Source organism: Plectrocnemia conspersa, unplaced genomic scaffold (genome assembly GCF_051122295.1).
Source record: "Plectrocnemia conspersa isolate PC_06_02 unplaced genomic scaffold, ASM5112229v1 ptg000008l, whole genome shotgun sequence".
NCBI lineage: Eukaryota > Metazoa > Arthropoda > Insecta > Trichoptera > Polycentropodidae > Plectrocnemia > Plectrocnemia conspersa.
The window spans coordinates 10,793,737-10,818,386 of NW_028277172.1; the positions used below are offsets into that span (position 1 = coordinate 10,793,737).

The 24,650-nt window shown below is 30.9% G+C and overlaps 2 protein-coding genes across 2 annotated transcripts; both read left to right on the top strand.

Moving 5' to 3' along the window:
- The first annotated feature begins 5,503 nt into the window (after window positions 1–5,503).
- daw (activin beta chain dawdle) lies at window positions 5,504–15,060 on the top strand. The gene is made up of 7 exons (XM_088190216.1): window positions 5,504–5,992; window positions 8,290–8,743; window positions 11,593–11,720; window positions 14,046–14,166; window positions 14,245–14,417; window positions 14,484–14,684; window positions 14,745–15,060. Exons 2-7 carry the CDS (start codon window positions 8,314–8,316, stop codon window positions 14,904–14,906), a joined length of 1,215 nt encoding a protein of 404 aa, XP_088046342.1. The 5' UTR covers window positions 5,504–5,992; window positions 8,290–8,313; the 3' UTR covers window positions 14,907–15,060.
- Window positions 15,061–16,681: 1,621 nt separating this feature from the next.
- LOC148232961 (solute carrier family 12 member 9) lies at window positions 16,682–24,394 on the top strand. Its single transcript, XM_088190194.1, has 18 exons — window positions 16,682–16,773; window positions 17,223–17,399; window positions 17,503–17,625; window positions 17,685–17,819; window positions 17,894–18,028; window positions 19,566–19,771; window positions 19,843–20,056; window positions 20,121–20,300; window positions 20,368–20,457; window positions 21,136–21,322; window positions 21,402–21,603; window positions 21,663–21,905; window positions 21,972–22,120; window positions 22,187–22,357; window positions 22,425–22,636; window positions 22,845–23,011; window positions 23,071–23,174; window positions 23,246–24,394. Exons 2-18 carry the CDS (start codon window positions 17,258–17,260, stop codon window positions 23,520–23,522), a joined length of 2,937 nt encoding a protein of 978 aa, XP_088046320.1. The 5' UTR covers window positions 16,682–16,773; window positions 17,223–17,257; the 3' UTR covers window positions 23,523–24,394.
- The last annotated feature ends 256 nt before the right edge of the window (window positions 24,395–24,650 follow it).

A 24,650-nucleotide genomic window follows, 5' to 3' on the forward strand; every position in this document is an offset into this window, starting at 1 on the left:
CATTAATACGTATTTTATCAATGATTTTATAATTGAGTGAATGTATTATTAATAATTATGTTTGTGTTTTTGTTTAGATATATGTAAAAATAAAAAACAGTTTGTAAGAGGTCAAATAATGGCCTTCTAAAAATATAAAAAAAAAACAGTTTGCTAAACAAAACATTAGTGCAATCAACATTTCGGAACCTAATAATTTCGCACAATATACACGTATATTGTAAGCCATCAATTACCACAACATATATTAAAAACTCTTTAAAGCTTCTAGGCACATAAACAAATATTCACGCATAAAAATAATATTGTTTAACGTATCTTTTGTAATTTTCGAACGGTCATTCATAAATAGCCGCCTTGGATGTTACGGATGTTTTGGAAGCGGAATCGTCCAAAATTCTTCGAAGGACCAGTATCAATGATGTGACATTTGATCACATCGTCAATCACTTGGCGAGATATGTGTAATGAATTGTTCAACTAACTGACCCCTGTGGTACACCGTGACTTGACCCCTGTGGTACACCGTGATATATTATTTTCTCTTTTGAATAACCATAATTTATTTTAATTTTTGCTTTCCTTATTTTAGACAATTATCAAACTATTTTTCATATGTATTTTAAACTATTAAGTTTATATATATATATATATATATATATATATATATATATATATATATATATATATATATATATATATATATATATATATATATATATATATATATATATATATATATATATATATATATATATATATATATATATATATATTTATAACGACTATCCACAAAGGGATATGAGGAATTGCACAACAAACTCGAGTAGCGTAACACAGGAGATTAACTTATCATCTAACTTATTTGATGGAAATAAACCCGCACGTAACTGGTGTAAGCCAAAATTTAAAAGGTCTTTTTAGATAGTAATTGCACAGAACTTTGCGCTTCATACTTAGAGATGATTTTTGGTTAAAGTTATTATATTTAAAATAAATAAAAATTCAAGATAAATTCTCGAAGCATTTATTTTAGCTGACAAATCATTGAGGGGACAAACAATTAACACGATCACTTTTATTGTCAAATATCATAAAATTATAAACTAAAAACTTAGAAAGAAGACATTCATGATATTAAATCGACCCTTTATTATCTTATTGTCTTGGTTTATGGAGTTAGATGCTGTTTATTTCGTAAAGACAAATATGAATTGTTTGTTGCGCAACACTTGAAACGGAATGTCCGTGATTGCAGGCTTCTCCGATGTGGTTCGTTCTGGATTCCAGACATTGATTAGAAAAAGGTGGTTTCTGGGATCTTTTGCAAGTCCGAAGTAGAATCGCCCTCTTCTTGGTTGCGGTTTAAGTTGATGATCTCTTAAAGTTTGGGTGTCTTGAACTTCGATGTGGATGTCTGACGAAGTGTTGAAGAGAAAGTGCACATGTGGAAGTAATTCCTGGGTGCCAGGGTCCCAGTATTTATACTCCTAGCCCCTCCACGGCGAATTCCTATGAACATAAATTTCTGTTGGCCGATAAGTTTTCTACTCTCAATGTGAATACTTTTATTCCTTTATGATTTATTGCGTATATATAATCCATTAAGTAACATGGTCACGATTTTATTGCTTTTGACGTGAATTTTTGATATAGAGTGATAATTGTTTTTGTGCCCTCCTATTGCCCAAAATTCGATTTGAATACACTTTGACTCTCTCTTTAATACTCTCATATCAAAAGTCCGTACCGATATCGGTAGCTATCACTATTTTAAAACATAGTGTAATATCGAAGTGCAATTTATGGAACAATATGCAAAATGCGTCAATCTGTACTTCTTCTTCCACTTATTTTCCCCTGATAGATGAGTTGGCTTAGTTTGTATTTGGACTATAATTAGTTTTAAAACTTTCACTATGTCAAACTGGGTTTGTTTAATTAATGTAGTACAGTTACAATATATTTTCGCTAATAGAAATATGAATCTACTAGTGAAATTCTATTTGGACTTCACCAGTGAAAATATAAATATACGATCATTGTAACATTTATACATCGCATGTTAAAAAAATAACGATAAGTATGTAAATGTACCTATATAGGTATTACTACGTATGGAATAGTTGAAATCATATAATATTACTAGCACCTGCCAGATAAATTATATTTTCACTGGTAAAAATATATGTATCTACCGATAAAAATGTATTCCAATAGGATTTCTTTGAAATGACATTTTATAAAAAATATTTTCGGGATAGATTCGAGACTATTTTTGTATATTTTATTTAATGTATTTTTATATTTAGAATCAGGGACATCATTTCAGGTTTTTTAATATTGTAGTAAAGTTTATAGTATTTAATTAAATGCAATGCATTTTTCATGGGAAGGGAGGGAATACCCCCCTAAATGACGTCCCTGATAAATAGGTTTCAAAAACGAAATGATTTTAACAAACAACAGTGGTAGAGAGAGTGTTGCTTTCTACACTGCTACTCACCTACTAAGGCCAGTTAGGACATAGCATTTTTACCATAAGATATTTCACATACAATAGTTATTATCATGACGATTTTTTTTAATAACAAATATTACTAACATTAGGAACTTAGATCGGCCACCTTTGAGCCGCCCGCTCTGATAAAACGATTATTATAGGTGAAATGGCAAACGGAGAGCAAGTAGTAGTCGTTTGGAAGAGCAGTGGCGCTCAACCATCGAATTCGAATTTATTCTTTTGGCGTCGTCGGAATTAACGCTATTTTTGTAGTTCGATGAATTTGATCAAATTGACTACAACGTGACGCCAAAGCAGCGTTGTGGGAAAATGGGATTTAGGTGAAGCGTGGGCGATGACGTGCCGGTGCTTTGGTCTCCATCTCTCTATCTCTCTCTATCTGTGGATCAGGACTTTGAACAGCACGCGCTATTCGCCTGGCCGCCACGTGCTCCATCCAACTCTGGCACCAGGAGTGACCAACGATCGACGCATCTCGACGAAAGTCGGAAAATGCTGACGAAATCTAAAATTTTATTACTTAAGATTTGATAACAAACTGTGAATTATAAATCCAAAGTCATCCCTAGATACGAAGATCTTTAAATAATGGTTGGTTCTCATAAATACAGATCTTCGCTAATTGTAAAAATATTTATTAGTATTTTTTTGATACTTCGTCCAAAAGATAAAGTCTCTCTACGCTATGCTACATAAATTGTATAAGTTTCTTTTTTCACAACATATGATTTTTCTTATTTCCAATGTAGTAGTAGTGAGCTACTAGTGATTTAAGAACTTATATGACATTAATATTTAATTTAATATATTCAGAGAAACGTCCTAAACGTGGTTCAAAGAGTGCACATATATACTAACTCCGTGATTAGCAACTTTTAATTATTTTCCTGCGAGAAAAAAAAATAATTGAATATTCGATTATTTTCCTGATTTTCAACTTTATGGATATTCAAATATTTGTTTTTATTATCTTGAATTAAATTTGAAAAAATCTTAGATTGAAATAATTTGTATACTTGAGCAACACATGTAGTAACTTTTCTCTCAATATACATGAATGACTAATGCCGCTCCAAAATCCACGGTCCTTTATGCGCTCTTATTTTGTTTCAAAATTCGAGACAATAAGATGTTTCTCAACGAAAATCATTTGTGAATAGAATGTTTATCGTAGTATCTACTATGACTGAAATTCGCAGAATTCGTTCGTTGAACGAAGCAAACTGTTAAAAAAGGCTCACCCTTTATTATCGTTTCATCACAAAAACAGTTGTGAGTCGCAAATTTCGTGTTAAGTTTTTGTATTTGTTGTTTCAAGACGCAAAGATTTTATATCAATCAGTTCTATAATTGTCAGCGGTTGATTTATTTCTAATTATATATGATTCCTTTGGACAGAAAAAAGGTTGCAGAGCAAAATTCACTTTAACATAATACACTTAAGTGCCATTTTTATTATTATTAGAATTACGTTACAAAAAATATTATTGGTAATATTTATTTTTTTGCCATGTATATTATTTTTGGGGCTAGTAGTGTATTGTTGTAACTTATCAGCAGAAGAGTTGTTTTAAACACAGTTTTATTGCATGGAAATATTTACCGATATGTAGTAATATCGAATAAGAAAAATACGTAGTCGTAAAAATTGCGTATCTAAGTCGAGATTGTGAGTAAGTTGTGATGTGACAAGGTCACATCTTCCAATGAATGTATGTTAGCATAGCAAAGGGTTAAACATATTTTTTAGCTCCCATAATAATAGGGGGAATCGTCGCTCGTCTTTGCACACTTAGGTTAGTTACTATGATATTCTTTGTTCTGTGGTTACCATACAGTTGTTTTCGATTCAATTTTTCAGCGTTGATCTACTATTTTTTAGGTCTTAAATGCGTAAATTTACTAAATAATTAAAATAAAATAAACAACTACTGTATATTTATTTTCATTAGTAATTGTAGTTAATTTAAATTAATATAAATTTTAAAATTATTTGCGAAAGATAATTGACAATGAAGACTGAAGAGTATTGTTGCTTGATATTTAAATGTATATTAGCTCGTGTTTTGAATTTAATGTGTTGATAATATGTGTGTGTATGGGTGGGGGGGGGGGGAGAAAGCAACTTAGTTATAAACTATAGACCCCAATGGTGCCCAAACTAAATGAGCATCATCCTACATTTTTTCCAGCTCCCCATAGCTATCTATATGTTTAGAAACCTCGTTGAGGAGCTGGATGCGTCGTGCAATTAGGGACGCGATCGCGACTCTAAGGCATTCTATAGCTCGCAGCTGAGTCGTCGAATGTTGACGGATTATTGATAACTTATTAATTTCAAAAATTGCTTCATTAAGTAAACGCTACGCTAAGAATACAATGAATTTTATATAGAATAGAAATATAAATACAACCCGTATTCTTTTGTAGATATTTTATGATATCTTGATTTTTTCTTTGAATTCTCTCTAACAACAAGGAATACTTCGCTTCTCTTAAATTCCAGAAAATAGAGCTGTATTCGAGGACGGTCCAAATTAGCGTATCGTACAGAAGGCGAATCGCCAATAAAGTGAAGCCGAGCATCGTCGACGTCTTATCGCAAGCTTTGGCGACGTGCATAGAAAATCTCATTCTCTGCTATGCATGTCATGGATGCTCTTCATAAAAATATGTTCCAATAATTTTTTGACAGTACACAATAATTTAACTATGGTTACATTTTGTATAGTTAAATTGACTCTGACTTAACATTTTAATATAATACTTATAATACTACCTAACCCAAAACTTTTCATAACAGGGTTTTGCAAGTAAGCTATTATAGTGCGAATTATACCTATTTGAAATCTCAGTGAGAATTTAGCATAAAGCAATCACAATTTTAATTCGTTCGTCAATCAACAGTTGGTGTTACACGTAATTCGCAGCGCAGTGCTGAGACGCGGTCCTTTGAATATTTATCATATAAATATATGTACACACATGCGTTAGAAGTGTCGGAGAATTGACTGACACCAGTTCTACCATCACTTTCGACTGGATAACAACAATATTAATTTCGTTTAAAACAATGAAAATAATAAAATAAAGTGAACGACGAAAAAAAAGCAAATGTTCGGCCAGTGTGTTTAGTAATGCATAGTGGTAGTTGTTGAATGGTCCCCCATGGAGTTGTGGTCAGAACTTGCAGTAAAAACTTGTGGACAGGACTTGTGGTCAGAACTGGAACGCCAAGGAAAACTAGGAAAACTTTTAATAAGCACATCAGTGTAATTTGACGATGCGGGTCGAGCTATTACGTTTTGCCATCTGATTGTTTTTATTTTTATTAATTTATGATTAATTGTTAATTTATATAATAATAATATAAAAAAGTATTCGTAAATTTTTAGTTGTATTTATAAAGTGTAAAAAAACGTTTATATATTTAAAAATATACAGTGATTTAAGGATTGAAAGTAAAAGGTGAGCTATATTTTTTTATGCAATAAATTCATTTGAGAAAAATAGGGTCAAACTTATTATTTCAATTAATTGTAATCTTTAGTAGATACATCATATTGTTATTATGAATAATTGAAAGTATACTATGTTCTAACGTCCATTTATTCGGATGTGACCTCAGAAGGGTCCAAAAATCGTTCCGTCAAAATAATAACCGATGAACCGGTGGTGTAGTTGTATCGGTATAAAATATTGTTAACGATGAACCCTTGGACTTGAGCGATTGTGGTGTTTATATTTTGTGAAATTGTTGCTATTTAAAATATTTTAATTAGTCCTTATCGCCTACGAAGCAATAAACAATTAGGTTTATTTACGAAACATAAAACAGGCACGTATTTGGTAAAATAATAAAATGGGAAATCCCGTAGCAATCTTATCCAGTGTGTCCAGTCAGATCAGTGTGAAAAATTGCAGACCGTGTCTATTATTTTTTTATGCCGTTCTTTGGAAGTCCTGCTTATCAATTTGTATCTGTATCGTCATTATATTTATATTTTGTAGCAAAAGATACAAACATGGATGATTAAATTAAATAGTATTAATTAATATAGTGATCTACTCTTATGAATACGAATATTAAATATAAATATTAATAATTCATTATATGTGTACTTATATGACTCATAGCGATTATTATCCTTAGGGGTGGTCTGCCATACTTGCTTAGTGGCCATAAATTATCATATTGTTTAGTCATTTATTGACAAGGCTTATTATATTATTTCTCGAGTCTAGCTTTACAAAATGATTTACATTTTATTTTAATTTCTATTCATAAAAAAATTTGACCTTTTAATTTTTATCTAGAATTTTTAACTTAACAACACTTTTTTATATTTATAATAGCTGGAATTTGAAACAAGATGGCGAACCAGGCTGACAGATATTTTCTAGATATATTTTTAAAATATGTTTCATGTCGAGATAATTAAAAATATGCCAGTTATCGTGTACCCAAAAATTTATATAAATGGCAGAAATGTAGAAAAAACATATTTGTTAATTGTTATTTTGCTTTAATTTAGATTTTTTTTTAATTTTCACTACGATATTTTTAAAAGGAGTTTTTTATTTTTACTTTTTATAGCCGCCATTTTAAAACAGTATGGCGGATCATGCTGGCTAACGAATTCAGCCGAGATTTTTAGGAGTCTATTTTATAATCTAGTTTCATATCGATTTGTCGATTTATAGATAAACATTTTCACCAAGGGTGGTAGTCAATGATACTGCATTAAAATCGTTTCATGAGTCCAAAAGGTATATTTCTTAAGAAATCTAACTAAAAATGATATCCCATTATACCCATGACCCTTAGATTAATAAGTAACCTACACGCGAGACCATATTAACCCATTAATCTTAAGAATCTGTGACTAAGACAAGAATAAACTTATATTTAAGTATAACATAAAATGCTTGAACATAACTTGCTTTAAATTTAATAGTTATACATATTTTTTCTTGGTATTTCTCAAATTTTATATTTTTTTTAATTTCCTCTTGTAAACCAGAAAAATGTTATAAATCTGTACTTTTTAAATAATGTACTCTACTGTATTCATATTTTTTTAATACACGTTTATAAAAAATAAAAGTCAGGCAAAAAAATATTTTTCAGAAAAGTTATTGTCATTTGAATCACAATACTTTGTGAGATGGAAAGAACCATTTGTACTTTTTTCAGGATCTTTTATATAAGTTGAAGCTATAGTTTTTAAAAAATTTTCTCAATAGTATAAATATTTTTTTTGGATTGAGCTTTCATCTGATGTTACTGACATCTTCAGGTACTGAGTTAAATAAGCGTAGTTCTTCCTTATCATCCAGGATTGGTCCGATTTTGATTATTTAAATATACTTTATTGTAGAGATAGCTATCGCAATAGTATCAGGATCAACTCTTGATGATAGTTGAACAAATTTCATTGGAATTTTCTGGAAGTTCTACTTGAGATCTTTTATATTAGGTAGTGTTTCTATCGAAATCCACTTATTAAAAACATTACTGACACACCCTTTAAAAAATGTTTATCAAACTACTATGATTATACAATATTAAATAAAATCTGGTAGCACAGTTTCAAAATATAATATAAACTTTTAGCTATACGCTCAAGACCAATGGTCATTGATAAGAGCTATTTTATAAAAAAAACTAGACAACCACGTTTTCGCTCGTGTCAAAATCAATTTCCAAGCTGAACTTGACCTCAATCACTATAATTAAGATAAGCTCTGTTTACTATCCGCAGACTTTCTACTGTAACTACAAGATAATGGGCCCAGCTTCCAAGATGTTGTTGTGGTTTGCTGCAGTTAGCGCTTTGCACGGTGGAGCGGGCTGGGGCACCAGCGGCGAGAGCTTACTCAACGCCTTTTTCAAGAATTCAGACAAGTACCTGCTGAAGGAGAACGACGCGTACGATAGGAAAATATACGGATCTTCCGATATGGGAGGATACAACGATGAAAAAAGCTCACAGTCGAGAGCTTTGAGAATAGATTCTGTTAAGAACCAGATTCTGCAGAAGCTTAGGCTGACTGAAAGACCGAGGCCTGCCACCTCAGCTAGGATTTCACTACCTTGGCCAGTGAAAAATGGAGATACTATGTTGAACCTTCAGAAGCCACACAATTACGACCATGACCCTCATTTGGATGATTTCTACGGAAAGACGGATCAGAAAGTAATTTTTCCAGACGATGGTGAGTGTTTGTTTTTCACTATAGTAATATGTGCATATTACATGATTTATTAAGAGTTCTTAGAAAATAAACAGTCTAATGAAAATTTTGCTAAACAACACAATTTCTTAGAATTGATAATGCTCACACGTAATTGATACTTATTTATACATTTTAGACCATACAATTTATTTTTAATAATCAACTTAATTTTTTTTATATGATAGGAATTGATAGCTTTGTTAGGTGTATATATAAAATAAAAATAATATATATAATAGTAGAATTATATAAGATACACAAACATACAAGTTATATTCAAACTAGTGAACTACAGGGATCGATTCTAAAACCTTTAATATTTACATTAATTACCAGCAATTTTCATTCCAGACCATGACATATTTTTATTGTAGCACTATTTATATATGATATTTTATTTTTTATATTTTTTTATATTTTATTTATTATGTTCATACAAAGATCCTCATCAAACTGAAAAACTTTTTCAAAATAAATCTATCTTTCATTCAAAAGTAATTTAACAAAGTATTTAAGTAATGTTTACACACACACATTTAAAATTTATGATTGTAACCTTTGTTGGCAAAATTAAACCCTACCTTATATTTAAAACTGACTTTAAAAATCCACATAGACAAAACAGTTCGAAAAAGAAGAGCAACTTTACAATTTATTTAATTTAATTAAAAGCCGCAAGAATAGATTTCTGTCCCGTTTCCTGTGTGTAGAAATGTGGAATTAGAATCATTTTATAAATTGACAGCCATATCTTATTTATAATTTACGCCAGTAAATATAATTATAACTAGCTTAACATATATTTTATGCATGCTTTTTATTAATAATATTTTTAACGAACTAGAAAGAATTATATACATTGTAAAAATATTAGAATGAACCCTTAAAATACATGGCCCTTTATGCGTCTTAATTTTGTTTCAAAATGCAAGAAATGAGGCGCTTCTTCTCATCAAACAAGTACTTTTACGTATTTGAAACACATTTGTGAATATAATGTTTATCAGCGGTCACTACTATGACCGGAATTTGCAGAATTCGTTCATTGAACGAAATAAAATGTTGGAAAGGCCCTTTATTATCATTTAATGCTTATCTTAAAAACAGGTATGCGTCGTAATTTTTTGGAAGTTGGTGATATGTTTTTGTATTTGTATTCGATCGCGGTTAATTTATTTTTAGTTATTTAATTTATATGAAAATCTGCATAAAATAAACGCCGATACGGATACGATCTTTATGTATATCAGATGCGTTTCAAACATTATCAGCTATTGTAATTATTTAATGTATTTAAAATGTTCCATCAATTTTGCTGAATTAATTTAAACGCAGTTGAGTTTAATTCCGCTGATTTAAAATAGCCAAAATGACGTTCCGAATCAAAAAGTATGATACCCTTACAGTAATTCGCACAGCATTGTGTTTTGCATATTTTATCAAATTCAAAATGTTCAACGATTGTGAAAGAAATTAATGAATAATTAAAATAATTATTATTACTCAATGATTATTTTTTAATTAAAAAATATTTTACATATTTTACAGTTAATTGAATTTTTGCACTAATTGGTTAACTAAATTAATATCGATAAAAACCGAAAATCTTCATCCATTTTTTATTCAATATTTGAATAGTTAAAAACTACGAATAATTGAAAACCATAGTCGGATCCTCTGACGTCTATTTTTGTTTATTGCGCTTTTACCGCGTTTATGCGCCGAGTTCTTTCTATACGGTCAATGCAGCAATTTCATATACCAATAACAAGCCTTAGTTTATGATAAAATGTACATATACTTTTCTCAAACATACCTTGATTTTTAAATATAAGTAATACGTAATTATTATTATTCAAAAAATTTAAATAATTTTCAAAACTTATACAGCCCAATTCTTAGTTTTAAATTTATATCCTTGTAAATGTTTTTAATTATATAACAATTTAAAATATAACACACGATTTAATAATACTATGAAATTACTTAGAATATTTCAGTAATTTAAATTTTATCAGATGATAATATAATTAGGTAACTTTTAATAGGTCATTACTTTAATGATTTAATAAAAAATAATTTATTATATTATATAATTGTTAATAGCAAATATTAATTAAAATGATAGTGTTTTCTTAGAATGACGCAATTATATCCTTGTTTATTTAAAGAGTATTATTTTGAGAAAAGCGTAGTTACGATATACGAGTGACGAAATTCGTATTATGTTATTTTTATTTAAGAAAACACTTTTACAAAAACCGGAATTAGTTATCATACTGATTTGATAAAATTTAGTACAAATATTTTTAACACCTATCTTATGTATCCGGTCCAAAAGAAATTGTTTATTAAATTCGAGCTATTTATAAAAAATATATAAACAAAAAAAAAACTATATGCAATCATTTTATGCTATTTAATATTGAAACTATACTTTAAAATTTATAATATTTTTCTAATTGATATAACACATATTTTACTATTTTTTTATTTTTAATTATAATTCACTTTCATTTTAATACTCGATAACCTCTAACACGGATATTCTCAAAGATGGACTGGTAATGTTGTCACTGACCCCAAACATACATATGATTGTAATAATATATCATTAAAAATTAAGTTTACAAATTTATACTTTTTTTATAAGCATAGATGAAAAGTGACGCCAGTCAATCAAAAATATTAATAAAATAATATATTTAATGACTTTGAACTAAATAAAACAATCGTGAAGTAGCAAAAACAAATTTATAAAATATTTTTTTAGGTACAAACAAAGATTTTTCATTAAACCTATTTATTTATTTTAATTTAATTTTTAGTTTCACAAGACGAATTGGGAAAATGTGAAGGATTCGGTAGAAGACATCCTGCAGCTTGTTTCTCTTTTATTATACCGGGAGATTTGCAGCCTCAAGATGTAGATTCAACAGAACTTTGGGTATATAAGGTATTGTCAATTATTATATTATGTTCATTTAAGCTATACCGATATTATTTTTTATCTTTTCAACACTGATTTTAAAGAAAAACACTCTTATTTAATAGAATATATACAGTGGCGACTGGTGAATATATGTATAGCCTGTACTTATTGCACAATCTAATGCATTTAATACCGTCTTTTTCCGAAAATAAGACATCCTCCGAAAATAAGCCCTAGCGTGATTTTCAGGAGTTTTTGGAATATAAGCCCTCCCCCGAAAATAAGCCCTAGTTAAAATAATGTGAAAAAAAAAATTCGTTAAAAAATGCTGTTGATTTATTAAGTATGTTTAGCTGCCCTAATACCTACTCGTATTTCAGAGAAATGTTTGAAACAAAATATTCCGAGAAATTAATTGTTTACCTCTACAGTTCATTTCAAGCAATGCACCAGCCCGTGTCAAAATTAATTCTATGAATTTATCTTAAAAATACAACTAAGGCAGCAGTATGCATTGTGCGACAGTGCAGGTATAACACTTGTTCATTTCAGTCTTGTAAGTCTGATTATTTCCTCATACGTAATTTTATTTTTTATAAAGTGAATAATTTTTATCCTCAGTTAAAATGAGTACAAAACGAAAGAGCTATTCCGTCGAGTACAAAAAGGGAATCGTGGAAGACTCCAGGGGTGTAAATCTTGTAACCTTCTGTAAAGAGAAGATGCTGGATCTCCGTATGGTTCGCAAATGGCGTGCAGACTACGATAACCTGTGTCAACTGGTGGGCCAAGGAAATGAGAAAAAACGCAGAGTTGGATCAGGTCGGCAGCCGTTATTTTCTGAGTTGGAAGAATGCATCTGGGAATGGATTGCCGACAGGAGAGCAATGGCTTTGGTTGTGCGCAGGGCTGATATTCAAAAGTTTGCTCTTGAAACAGCAATTGAATTTGATATATCCACAGAAGAATTTAAAGCATCGTCACACTGGATGGACAACTTCCTTCAACGACATGAACTGTCTCTAAGGAGATCAACAACAATGTTTAAGCTGGAAGACAATGAAGTTGTTAAACGTGCACTTGCGTTTAAGCTTTTTGTTGATGGCATCGATTTTTCGAAATACCAACTCTCCAACATGCTTGCTATGGATGAGACCGCGGTATTCCTAGGCCAAGGAGTTCAAACGACGGTTCACCACAAGGCTTCCTCGTCAATTTACGTTCCTTCTACCGGTTACGATAGTGCACGTGTTACCTGTATTTTGGCGATTCGTCTAGATGGCAAGAAAGTATCGCCATTTTTAATCACTAAAGGTAAAAAAGACCAGATTAAACGCATTTCAGGAATTTATGTCATTGAAAGTGAAAAAGCCTGGTGCACCCAAGCAGTTATAAGAAAGTGGGTTGATTTTATGCTGCCACCACTGTTGAGGGGTCAAAATAGAGGTTTACTAGTTTGGGATTCAGCCAGTACACACCGCGCTAAAGACATGAAAAACTTTCTTGCTGAGAGGAAGATCGATCAAATAATGATTCCGGCAGGAATGACTGCTTACCTCCAGACACTTGACATTGCAATAAACAAGCCATTCAAGGATCATTTGCGGATGGAAATCAATGAATATATTGAAAACAGAATGGTGAGAAATCATCGAGGTAATTTTGTAAAACCAGGCTTACAAGAAGTTGTGAATTGGGTAAAAAATTCATGGGACAAAATTGTTTGTGTTTCCAATGCACTACGAACAGGCTACTTAGACAAGAAGTATTCATTTAACGATAGCTATATTGCAAGACATGAGAGATTCGGACCAATGATTCAACAGGAAATGAATTTGGAAGAAAATCAGAACAGACTTCAGAATTTGATCATTTATGACGATGTTCCAGAAGAAGATGACATGACTGTAATTGAATAAATTTAAATTTCTGTATTCTGTGTAAAATAAATAAATATTAAATAAAAATATATAAATATACTTTTATTTTTGCCCTCCCCCGAAAATAAGCCCTAGCGCGTATTTTGGACCAAAAAAGAAAGTAAGACAGTGTCTTATTTTCGGAAAAAGACGGTATATTATTATCATTATTTCTGTTCAATCGCGATCGACCAGTCGACCGCGAAGCTATTTGCGGTCACCCGCGTTTTTGAAATATATACATTGTATCTCGTGCTAAAACATTCGCCTAAAAAAAATATATAAAAAGTCTTGGATTGAACCGATACATAAACTAGAAAGGATTTATTAATCATATATGTATGAAGCAACATTGTATATACATGGCTTAAAAATTTATCGATATAGAAATGTTTGCGATGAAAAGTTTCTTAATAAATTTATTTTTCAGGAATCTGATTCACAAGATATCTACAATCAAACGCTGCTAGTTTCTGAATCGACCCATTGGGACCACAACAGACAATTTCCAAAATTAAAACCAATAGCCATACATTCGACAAATTTGCATGGTTAGAATTATTCTCCTAAATTATCTAAGAAAATTGAACTAAACTCGAAGAATAATTTTTGTCTTATTTATATTTTAGAAGGTTGGATTAAACACAATGTTGGTTGGGCTGCAGCAAATTGGCTGGAAGTCGGAAAAGTACATTTGGAGATCAGCTGTCCTTCTTGTGGAGGTCCTCCACACAAATCTCCAATTAGCCTATTGTTAAACCATCGACCGTTCTTGGTATATAACACCAAGCACAATACTAAGGTAATAGAATCAAAACACTTTATTTTCGACAAAGCTTTCACTAAAGCTGTGCTTTAATATTTATAGAAAAGGAGAGTACGTCACATGGAATGCTCGTCAGGTATATCAGAGTGTTGCAGAGAACGTCTCTACATTTCCTTTGAAGAATTGGGTTGGAACGATTGGATCATTCAGCCTCTTGGCTATGACGCGAACTTTTGTAAAGGTTCTTGCAGTTCCATAGCAGCTGTTACAATAAGTGGATCTTATCACTCTTCAGTTATAAAGGTATGTTATTGAGATATACATTTACAAGTAAGTCTTCTATTTATTTATGTTTTCTTTCAGAAACTTTTTCACAGTGCCAACAATCCCAGAAGATTAGAGCTGAGACCTTGCTGCACGCCCACGACTTTCTCACCTCTCCAAATACTATATATGGACTCGAACAACACGGTGACCCAAAAGACGTTGCCAAACATGATAGTGGAATCTTGCGGATGCATGTGATTCATTTGTTCGGTAGTTGCGGCCCTGAGTGTTACTTTGCACATGTAATAACTTAATGCGAAATCAGTCATTATACAATTGTAATTGTAAATGTAAAAGTATTATGATTTAAAAAATAAAATTAATAAGTAAATAAAATATTTTGCCAAAATCATTTTAGAATTTCTAAATTATATATTTGTACCTTTCATGTTGAAGAAGTTTCATTACATAAAGTATCCGAGATGCTGGAATAAGTTCTATGCTATTCCTATAAATTAAAGAGCTTGAGGTTTCCATTGCGTGTTTGAGTGAGGTTTACATAGTGTAGTATTAATAAATTTAATTTCTGTGAGATGATCCTACAATTATTCTCAAAAAAATAATACAGCAACAAACTTGGCATTTTATTTCTTGATACCTTGAATTTTAATTCTAGCGTAATCAATATTTTTATAATATGTACATATATAAAAAATACACATGTATCAAGTAGTGTTTATAAATTTTAGTACAAGGAAATATTACTAGCTAAAACCAATATGAATAATAACCAAACAAATTTATCTCAGAACTCACATGGTTTCCGTAGAAATGTTAATGTAATTAAAAATATTTCTAAGAAGTACTCCAGAGCCGCTAGAGGGGCGGGCTGTACGGGCGGTCTTCCAGGAAGCAAATTACTTCGACTATTTTCTCGGAAATTTGTACTCTTCGAACAAATATTTTCTAAATGATCTTTAAAAGGTCCGGGGCGCTGAATATTCTTGGGTATAAGGCCTACCCAAGAATATTCAGCGCCCTGGGTTTTAAAAAAATAAGCATCTGAATTTTTTTGCATATTTAGTAAGATAAAAAAAATATCAAAAGAGAACACTAAAAAAAGTTCACCTATTCCCAACTAGGGGTGCTCGCACCCCTTGAGGGTGAGAGGTAACATTTTAAGGGGTGCGAGAAAATATATAATTTTTTTGTTTAAAATAATTGTTTAAAAATTACACGCATGATATTGGTGCGTGTGTAGAACAGATTTCCTTCGCATGCGTCTATAACAGATGTGCCATGATTAGATGTTGCACTATCTTTTCAAACGCAAATCTAAACAGATTTTGCAAGCCATAATGTTGAATCATTGAAAGCAAAGAGTCCGATTTGACTCTCGAGAACATTAGAATTGTGCATTAGAAATAATAACAATTGTTTTGGGGGAAAAGGCTAAAACAAGTCAAAATTAGTGAAGTTATCAAATAATGTTATTCAAAGCCGAATGAGTGATTTGAGTTTAAAGATTTTGGGCAAAAAAGGTCATCTCAGACATAAAATTTCATTAACTCGCGCATTGATGTTCAATATTGCCCAGAACACGCTCTTGCGTTGCCATCTTGCATATTATTTTGATCCAATTTTGCAAAAGCAATCATGCCGTAAAATTTCCCTCAAATGAAAGCAGTTTGGTTACTAAATTAAGTATATAGAGAGATAGATATCTTATATTTCATACAGAGGGTTTTAAGAGATTTGCCATTGATTTTAAATTGCTCATTTTATTAATTATATTTATAAGCTAATATTTTATGTATTACGCATATAAAATTGTAATACTGCAAGCATTGTAGTTTATCTAATTTTGCTCTTATTTAATTAAATATTGTTTATATCTAATAATGGTATTTATTATTATTATTTTATAGTAAATATTTTTTTATCAAATAATCATTGTTTGTTAATGTTTTATTTTTAATTAAGAAATAAATAATACAATTATTGTAATCATTATTTGGACAACAAACAGCGCCTTATGGTTTGGCATAAATTTTAAAACTAAAACTGGTAACTGTCATTGTTTCCGTAGTACGTAATTGTTCGTCGTCTACTACTGAATATTGAGGTTTGTTATTGATTTGCAATTTAAATTCGAATACAATAGAATAAATATTAGCTTTATGATTTTATCCAATTATAAATTCTATTCCAAAGTCAATATAACACATTCAATAGTATGAGTCATATTAAAAAAAATCAATTATTTTAATGAATAATCAATCATGGTTCACGAAGTTTTAAAACGTTAACGTATTTCTTGAATATTGTGTGTTAGTGATTAAACACATCTTTGTTTATGAGATTTATGCTATATCTTATATAAATCAACATTGAATTGAATTATTTACTCGCTTACATGTGAATGACTTGCTTAGAATTTAAAATAAAGCTATCATAAATTCAATATGGCTCACATGAAATGAGTACAATTGTGATAACATTAACATCTGGGTCATAAAATACATACACATATATTTTTGTCAACATTTATCAGTCATATATTTTTGCTTACAGTTTACGATTTAAATGTTGATTACGACCGCATAACCATGTCATCCGGATTAGACCCTCTAACAAGTCCCAGCATTAACGATGCTGAATTTGTCCAAGAGCCGAGTAGAATCAGAAAGCTTTATTCAAACTTGAAATGTTGCTGGAGACAACCGACGTTGCGCCGAACTCCCGACGGAGGTAATTCGTTTATTATCTACCGCTTGCGGTTGTCGCTTAAATTTGTGGTTTTGTAAAAATTGATAAGAAAAATATTTTAATGTATGTATCGTATTATTAACAGGTTACGTAGAGTTTGAAGATGGACAGATTGAAGACGAATCTCGGCACAAGGTCGGAACATTCTCGGGAGTGTTCTGTCCCGTTGTGCTCTCAATGTTCAGTGCCTTAGTATTTATTAGAATGGGTATGTAATTTTTAATATTAAATTCATATTTATATGTATTGAATCAATATATTTTTTAGGTTTTATTATCGGAAATTCTGGACTACTGATGACTTTATTGCAGTTTGGAATAGCTTATGTGATATTAATATTTACTGTGTGTTCCGTTTGTGCTATATCCACAAACGGAGCTGTTGAAGGAGGCGGAGTTTATTGTATCCTTTTAATATTATTACAATCATGAGTAGATCCTGTTTGTTTATATTTATCCTTGATTTTAATATAACAGTTATGATAAGTAGATCCTTAGGCCCAGAATTCGGCGGAGCGATTGGGACGCTGTTTTTCTTCGCTAACGTTGTGTCGAGTGCTCTCTGCTTTTCTGCTTGCACTGAAGGACTGGTAGACAACTTTGGCGAATCAGGTATAATATTTTATAAAATAACGCATCATCTTCCGAGATCATATTTCATATATATTATTTTTTTTCAAATTCTTTATATGTTTATTGAAGTACACATAAAAAATAAATTAAAAACCTATAACCAATAAAAAAAAAAAAATAGTAAAATTTGGTCAATAATGAAAAAAGCTTTAAATTCTAGAACAAGTAGCGAAAAAATAATTTTAAAATCATATATTACCACTAATAAACAATAATTACCTAAAATCACGACCGGTGTGAACTTTTGCAGGGCAGGGTATATCTTAAATTCTTATGATTACAAAAAATGATGTGTATATGTCGTAGTATATAATTTATATTGAATACTTCCTAGAATTAAATGATAAATATAGGTATGTAAATATTTTTCCCTTTGCTGTATGCGCTGATACAAAACAAATATGATAATTCCAAGAAAATTGGTTAACCTTACAGCAAGAAACAAAACATTTACATATTACTCGAGCTTAATAGATTCTCAAAAAAATAAGTAACAGCTTGGAAAAAGAGTCAACACAAAATTTAAAATTTGCATAACAATAAAAAAACTTATTTAAAACTCTGAACTTTTTTCAACCTGTTAAATAATTAGGAATCTTTGTTCACAAGTGAATAATTGTTAACTGTTTCTATAATTGGTGTATTTGAGAAATATTAGGTAAGGCGAAAAAAATCTCTTTTGTGAGAAAAAATATACAATATTTATTCTGAACGATAATTTACTTTGTTATTTATGATATTGTGGAGCAATTTGGATAATTTTCGACGCCTCTTTTGTAAAATTCTTATAGTTTTGATATAAAAAAAGGAATCTAGATGTTTTCGGACGTCATCTTTTGAATTTAAATTTTCTTTTCGAAGCGAATGTTCCATAGACCGGAATAAATGATAATCCTATGGTGCTGTCATGAGAATGAGGCGGACGTGTTAAAAGTTCTAGATCCAGTTTCTTTATTTTGTCCTGTGTAATTTTGGCTACATGCGATCTCGCATTTTTGTGTTCTAAGATGCGCCATTGATTATTAACTACGACTGATCGTTTTTTTTTTTAATAATTCCGCCTTCAATCTTTTTAATTGAGTACAATAAAGTTCGACTGATCAGGTTATACTAATTCATAATGAATAACACTGGCGTTTGGCCTGAAGAAAGCCATTGTTTTTTTATGTTGATTTCTATAAAGGATCTGTTTTTCGTCTCCAGTAATAAATTGTCTTAGAAGTGGATCGGTTTCATAACTGCTTAGCAGCGAAGAACAAATTGTCACACGTTGATACAAAGCCGAATGTGATAGACTGTGCGAAACCCAAATTCCTTGCCTATGTTTTTGTTAAGTTTTTTTAAATGATCTTTTACCATTAACCAAGGACATCCAATCTATTCTGATAATTCCTTGATGGTTTAAAAACGACATTTCTTTTCGCTTTACCTAATATTTGTGCTTGTCATTTTCTTTACCTTCCCTCATATATAGATTTTATCAGTTACAGATAAAAGTATTTTATTAATTATTTAGGATATCTAATAAAAGAAGGCGCTTGGACATTACCGAGCGGCCGTTGGTGGCGTACATTATATGGCTCGATATTGGCAGCCACGGCTCTCAGCATCAGTTTAGCCGGAGCGAAATATTTTGCAAGAACCAGCTTGGCTATTTGGAGCACAGTAACAATTGTTCTCGCCTCAGTCATATTAAGTTTCTTCATCATCGGCGAAAGACAGGTATAATATTTATGTTCACAAGAGATGGATATCTAGATAATAACTATTTCATGAATTGTTTGTATGTTTAGGTACAAATACCAACGTCCAACACATTAGTTAACACGACTTTAGGACCGGTCTTGGCAAACTACACCGGTCTTTCAGCGAAAACGTTTGTTGAAAATTTATGGCCCAATTATGGCAAAGATTACAGTAACGAAGGATCTCTGGTCGATTTTCCGACCGTTTTTGGTATTTTGTTTTCTGGCGTCACTGGAGTGATGGCCGGTGCTAATATGAGCGGTGATTATTAGATTTATATATATAGAAATATATGTAAAATTCCTAATTATTATGTGTTTTACAGGTGAACTTCGTAATCCAAGTCGTAGTATTCCAAGAGGCACTTTAGCCGCTATAGTATTCACTGGATTGACATATATCACACTGACTCTATTAACAGCTGCCACTTGCAGTCGCTTTTTGCTACAAAATAACTACATCTACATGCTTCCAATAAATATAGTGCCATTTTTAGTAACAATTGGTATGTTTTAGATTATTCGAATATTTATTTTACTTGTGTTGATATAATTTAATGTATTATTTTTAAGGTGTTTTGCTGGCTACTTTCTCTGCCGGTATGTCAAACATGATCGGTGCTTCCAGAGTCTTGAACGCTCTTGTGAAAGATAATCTATTTGGTGAGTATTACTATTGTGATATTTGCGTTTAGAGGATATTTTTAATTCTACTAAAAATATTAAAATTTGAGTGACATCAATGTATTTCCAATACTGGTATGTTTTTATATAATTTTAATTAATGCGTATTTTCTGTTGGTTATAATCTTAAATACTTGAATTAGTAATATAATCCATACATTGGTGATCCAAAAGTGATTTAAACGATCCTAAAATTAAACTATGAAGAAATCTGCAAATTTTGCAATCATTTCTATCTAGTTTAATTTCGCCATTTTAAATTGCTAGGGAGGGAGTACTTAAAGACCAACAATTGACATATAAGTGATAATCTTAAAATACAGTAGAAGTTCAACGAGAACAAGACGATTAAAAATTAATGTCTTCCTGAGTTTAATTAAATAACACAAACTTGCCATTGATAAAAAATAATATGAACCGAAATTCTCACTCCAAATGTGAAATGAAATCACATTATCAATAAATACGATTAATCACATAATCTGTACAGCTCTATTTCACACAATGTTTATTTTCTTAAAGTTATATTAATTTAAAGCGTTTAAAATAGACTAGGAAAATATTATTTCTAATTTAAAATTTTACCTGATAGCTTCAATCCAATTACGTTTATTAACTTGGTATTGTATTATAAATAATTATTTTATTGTCAATCAGGGTCATGGTTGCATTGGTGCGGTACGAGTACGTGTGTAGTTATAGCTTGGGCCGTAGCACAAATTGCATTATTAGCGGGATCTCTAACGGCCATTGCAAGGGCAAATTGCGCCTTGTTTTTACTGAGCTATTTGGCCGTGAATTTGGCATGTCTCGCTCTAGAATTGGCTGGTGCTCCAAACTTCAGGTAAATATAATACAAATATATTTGATTAAAAATCAATGCAGTGTATATAAAAGTTTTTTATTACCCATATCTATTTTAGGCCATCGTTCAAAGCTTTCTCATGGCATTCAGCGTTATGTGGACTATTGGGAGCTCTAGCCATGATGTTCATCGCTGCATCAGCATTAGCTGGACTATCTTTAATATTATGCCTTTGTCTAGTGATCGCCTTACATCTCGCGTCTCCAGCGGCAGCGGCACAACCTTGGGGATCAATTTCGCAAGCTTTGATCTTTCATCAAGTAAATAAAATTATTTAACATGATCATTATTATTTACTACTAATTCATTTTAATGCTAGGTCAGAAAATATTTATTACTGCTGGACTCGCGCAAAGATCACGTCAAATATTGGCGTCCCCAAATGCTACTTCTAGTGAATGAAGCGTGTAGCGTACCACCTTTGGCTTGTTTCGCAAATCATTTGAAGAAAGGCGGTCTGTTGGTTTTGGGGCATGTGAAAAGGACGCGTCGATTACCTTCGAGCACTGATCCACTGGTGGACGCAAATGCTCCATGGTTGTTACTCATCGATCATCTTAAAGTAAGTAATAACATATAAATCTTAGTATTACCTAAATATTTGACTAAATATTGTATATATTTTTAGATCAAAGCTTTCGTAGAGCTTTGCGTGTCTTCTAACGTCCGAGAAGGAGCTTGTCATCTTGCGCATTTGAGCGGCTTGGGAGCGATGAAGCCTAACACTGTAATGCTAGGATTTTACGATGATATTCCTCAACAGAATTTCTTTACAATGTACTGATTTAAATTGTTTTATTTATATTCAAAATTGATTTTGATTTAATGTTTTGATCGTCACAGGTTAGATTCGCCTTATTTTAGCAAAAATCTAGACGAGGCGTTCCCCGTTAAGAATAAATCCATATCAGGACCGTGTGAATATGTAGCAATGCTTTCTGATTTTTTGGCTATGGAGAAAAGTGTGTGTCTATGTAGACACTTCCATAATTTAGATTTGATACAAATCGGATCGTAAGTGTATGAAATTTATATATTATAAGAGGGTATTTTTTTTAATGTTTAATATTATTTATAACAGCAATCGTAACATCAAGTTTATCGACGTTTGGCTGTCGGATCTGATGTGTCCGTCGAGTGGCGATCTATTCTCGGTAGCGGCATTGTTCACTCTACAATTGGCTTGCATTTTAAACACTCAATCTTGCTGGAAAAAGTTGAAGTTGAGGATCATGTTAACTGACAATGACGCCGAACCTTCTCAACGATCATCGAGTTTTAGACTCAATCAAGGTATTCATGCCTGACTATTTTTTCAACCCTTAATCATTGACAATTTATTTTGCTAAATTATTTTCATCTACAGAACGCGCATTGTAGTTTAGAATTCATTGCAATCTCTTTGCATAAAATATTAAATTGTCTTCGCTTCAAGTGCGATTACACGTCTTATTCATGATCATAATATAATCCTATAATAAACATATATAAATTCAAATAGGTACATCTACCAGTGTCGGTACATCAGGAATAGAAGCAGGTAGTAGCAGTCCGAGCGATATGGAAACAGAAGCGGCAGTAGCGCGTTTAGCTGCCAGTCCTAAACCGACTCAAATAAGACTAGCCGAACTACTCAAGTTGTTAAGAATACAAGCATCTATCATAAAGGTATAATTTATAAATCAATTTATTTAGACCTGTTCTATAAATTACATTCCATTATTTAGGTTAACGAATGGGAAAACATTGAGCCGCTGAGATGGGCCAATCAACAGCAAGATTCTCCACTGGCTCAACGTCGCTATGATTTGCCTGATGATTATCTAAAAACGTTAGTCTAAAAACTATATGCGTACAAATGTATTTTAAAGATCACATCAATAATATTTATATATTTTTTAGTGTGAATCATATGATCAGAAATTATTCATCAGAAAGTACTGGTGTCATATTCATGTATTTACCGCCTCCACCGGAGCCTGTGAACGAATCAAAAGATGATATATCTCCATTCGATAGTCCGAATAGTCTACATAACATGCAAGAGTATGAGAACGCTCTTCAAACTGAGTGTCCGGATAGATTGAAGTATATGTCGTTGTTGAAAGGTCTGACTGAAGAGTTGCCTCCTACTGTATTAGTTCACGGATTGAAAGCAGTCACTTCGACTTTATTGTAAATGTAACTAAACATATTTAGATGGTATTTGTTGGTCAAAAATACATAGATCAGGGTTAACCGTATCAAACGATGCAGTGAAGGAGCTTATTAGATTAAATCTTTCTGCTGATGATGCACTCCAATATACTTTCAATAGAATCAAGGATTAATTTGGATACACTTCTACCTCACTTTTTGATGTTGCTAAAACGTTTTCTTTCATTACATATTCCACTATCTTATAAAGACATTATCGTTAGAAATAAGCAATATTTTTTATATTATAGATTAAGTTTTATTCTATACTTTCTAGACAATTTTTTTGTGAATTAAAAATTCAAAGATGAGCATGTGTATTTCGAAATTATAGTATTATTCATGTATTGTTTTTTAACAACCAGAATAACGTCCATTATAAACGAATGTACAAATTTACATTGAGTATTAACCGTTGTGATTAAAATTTTCACGAATCATGACTGTCGGTTAAATTTTAACTATTTATCTTAGCGTATTGCGTCTGTGATAACAATTTAGGAAATAATTGGTCCGTACGTTCTCAACTGTTGTACAAGTGCAAGATTTTTTTCTATGAATATTATTTATGTTTACTCATTTTTGTGTCATACTATCAATTTTTTATTTTATGATTTTATTTCAGTAGTAACTACAATATTAATGACAATTTATTTCATACATTATAGAAAAATTATAATTATCCTATAGTTTATATGATCAGATATATGAATTTATCATTGTTTTATTTTTCATATTTTATGTATATCATTTATAATCTACATGTAATTATTGATAATTTTATCGTGCATATTTTATATAATCACTATTTTTGTATAAATTTATTGTATAATAAACATTTAATTTATAAATAAATCGCTTTTTATTTTACTATTTATATTATAAATTTAGTACTAATGTTATTAAAGATTTAGTGACTACAGAAAATATGTATTAATTTGCAAATCTCCACATAACTTATAGGCGTTAATATATAATTTTCATCGAATCACACTAGATGACTCTAATATAAAATATCTTACAAAATTGCATAATATAATTAATAGTATATATAAAAAGCTAACATTACTTGTATATACAGGTAAATAAAAAAATATTATTATTGTTCCAC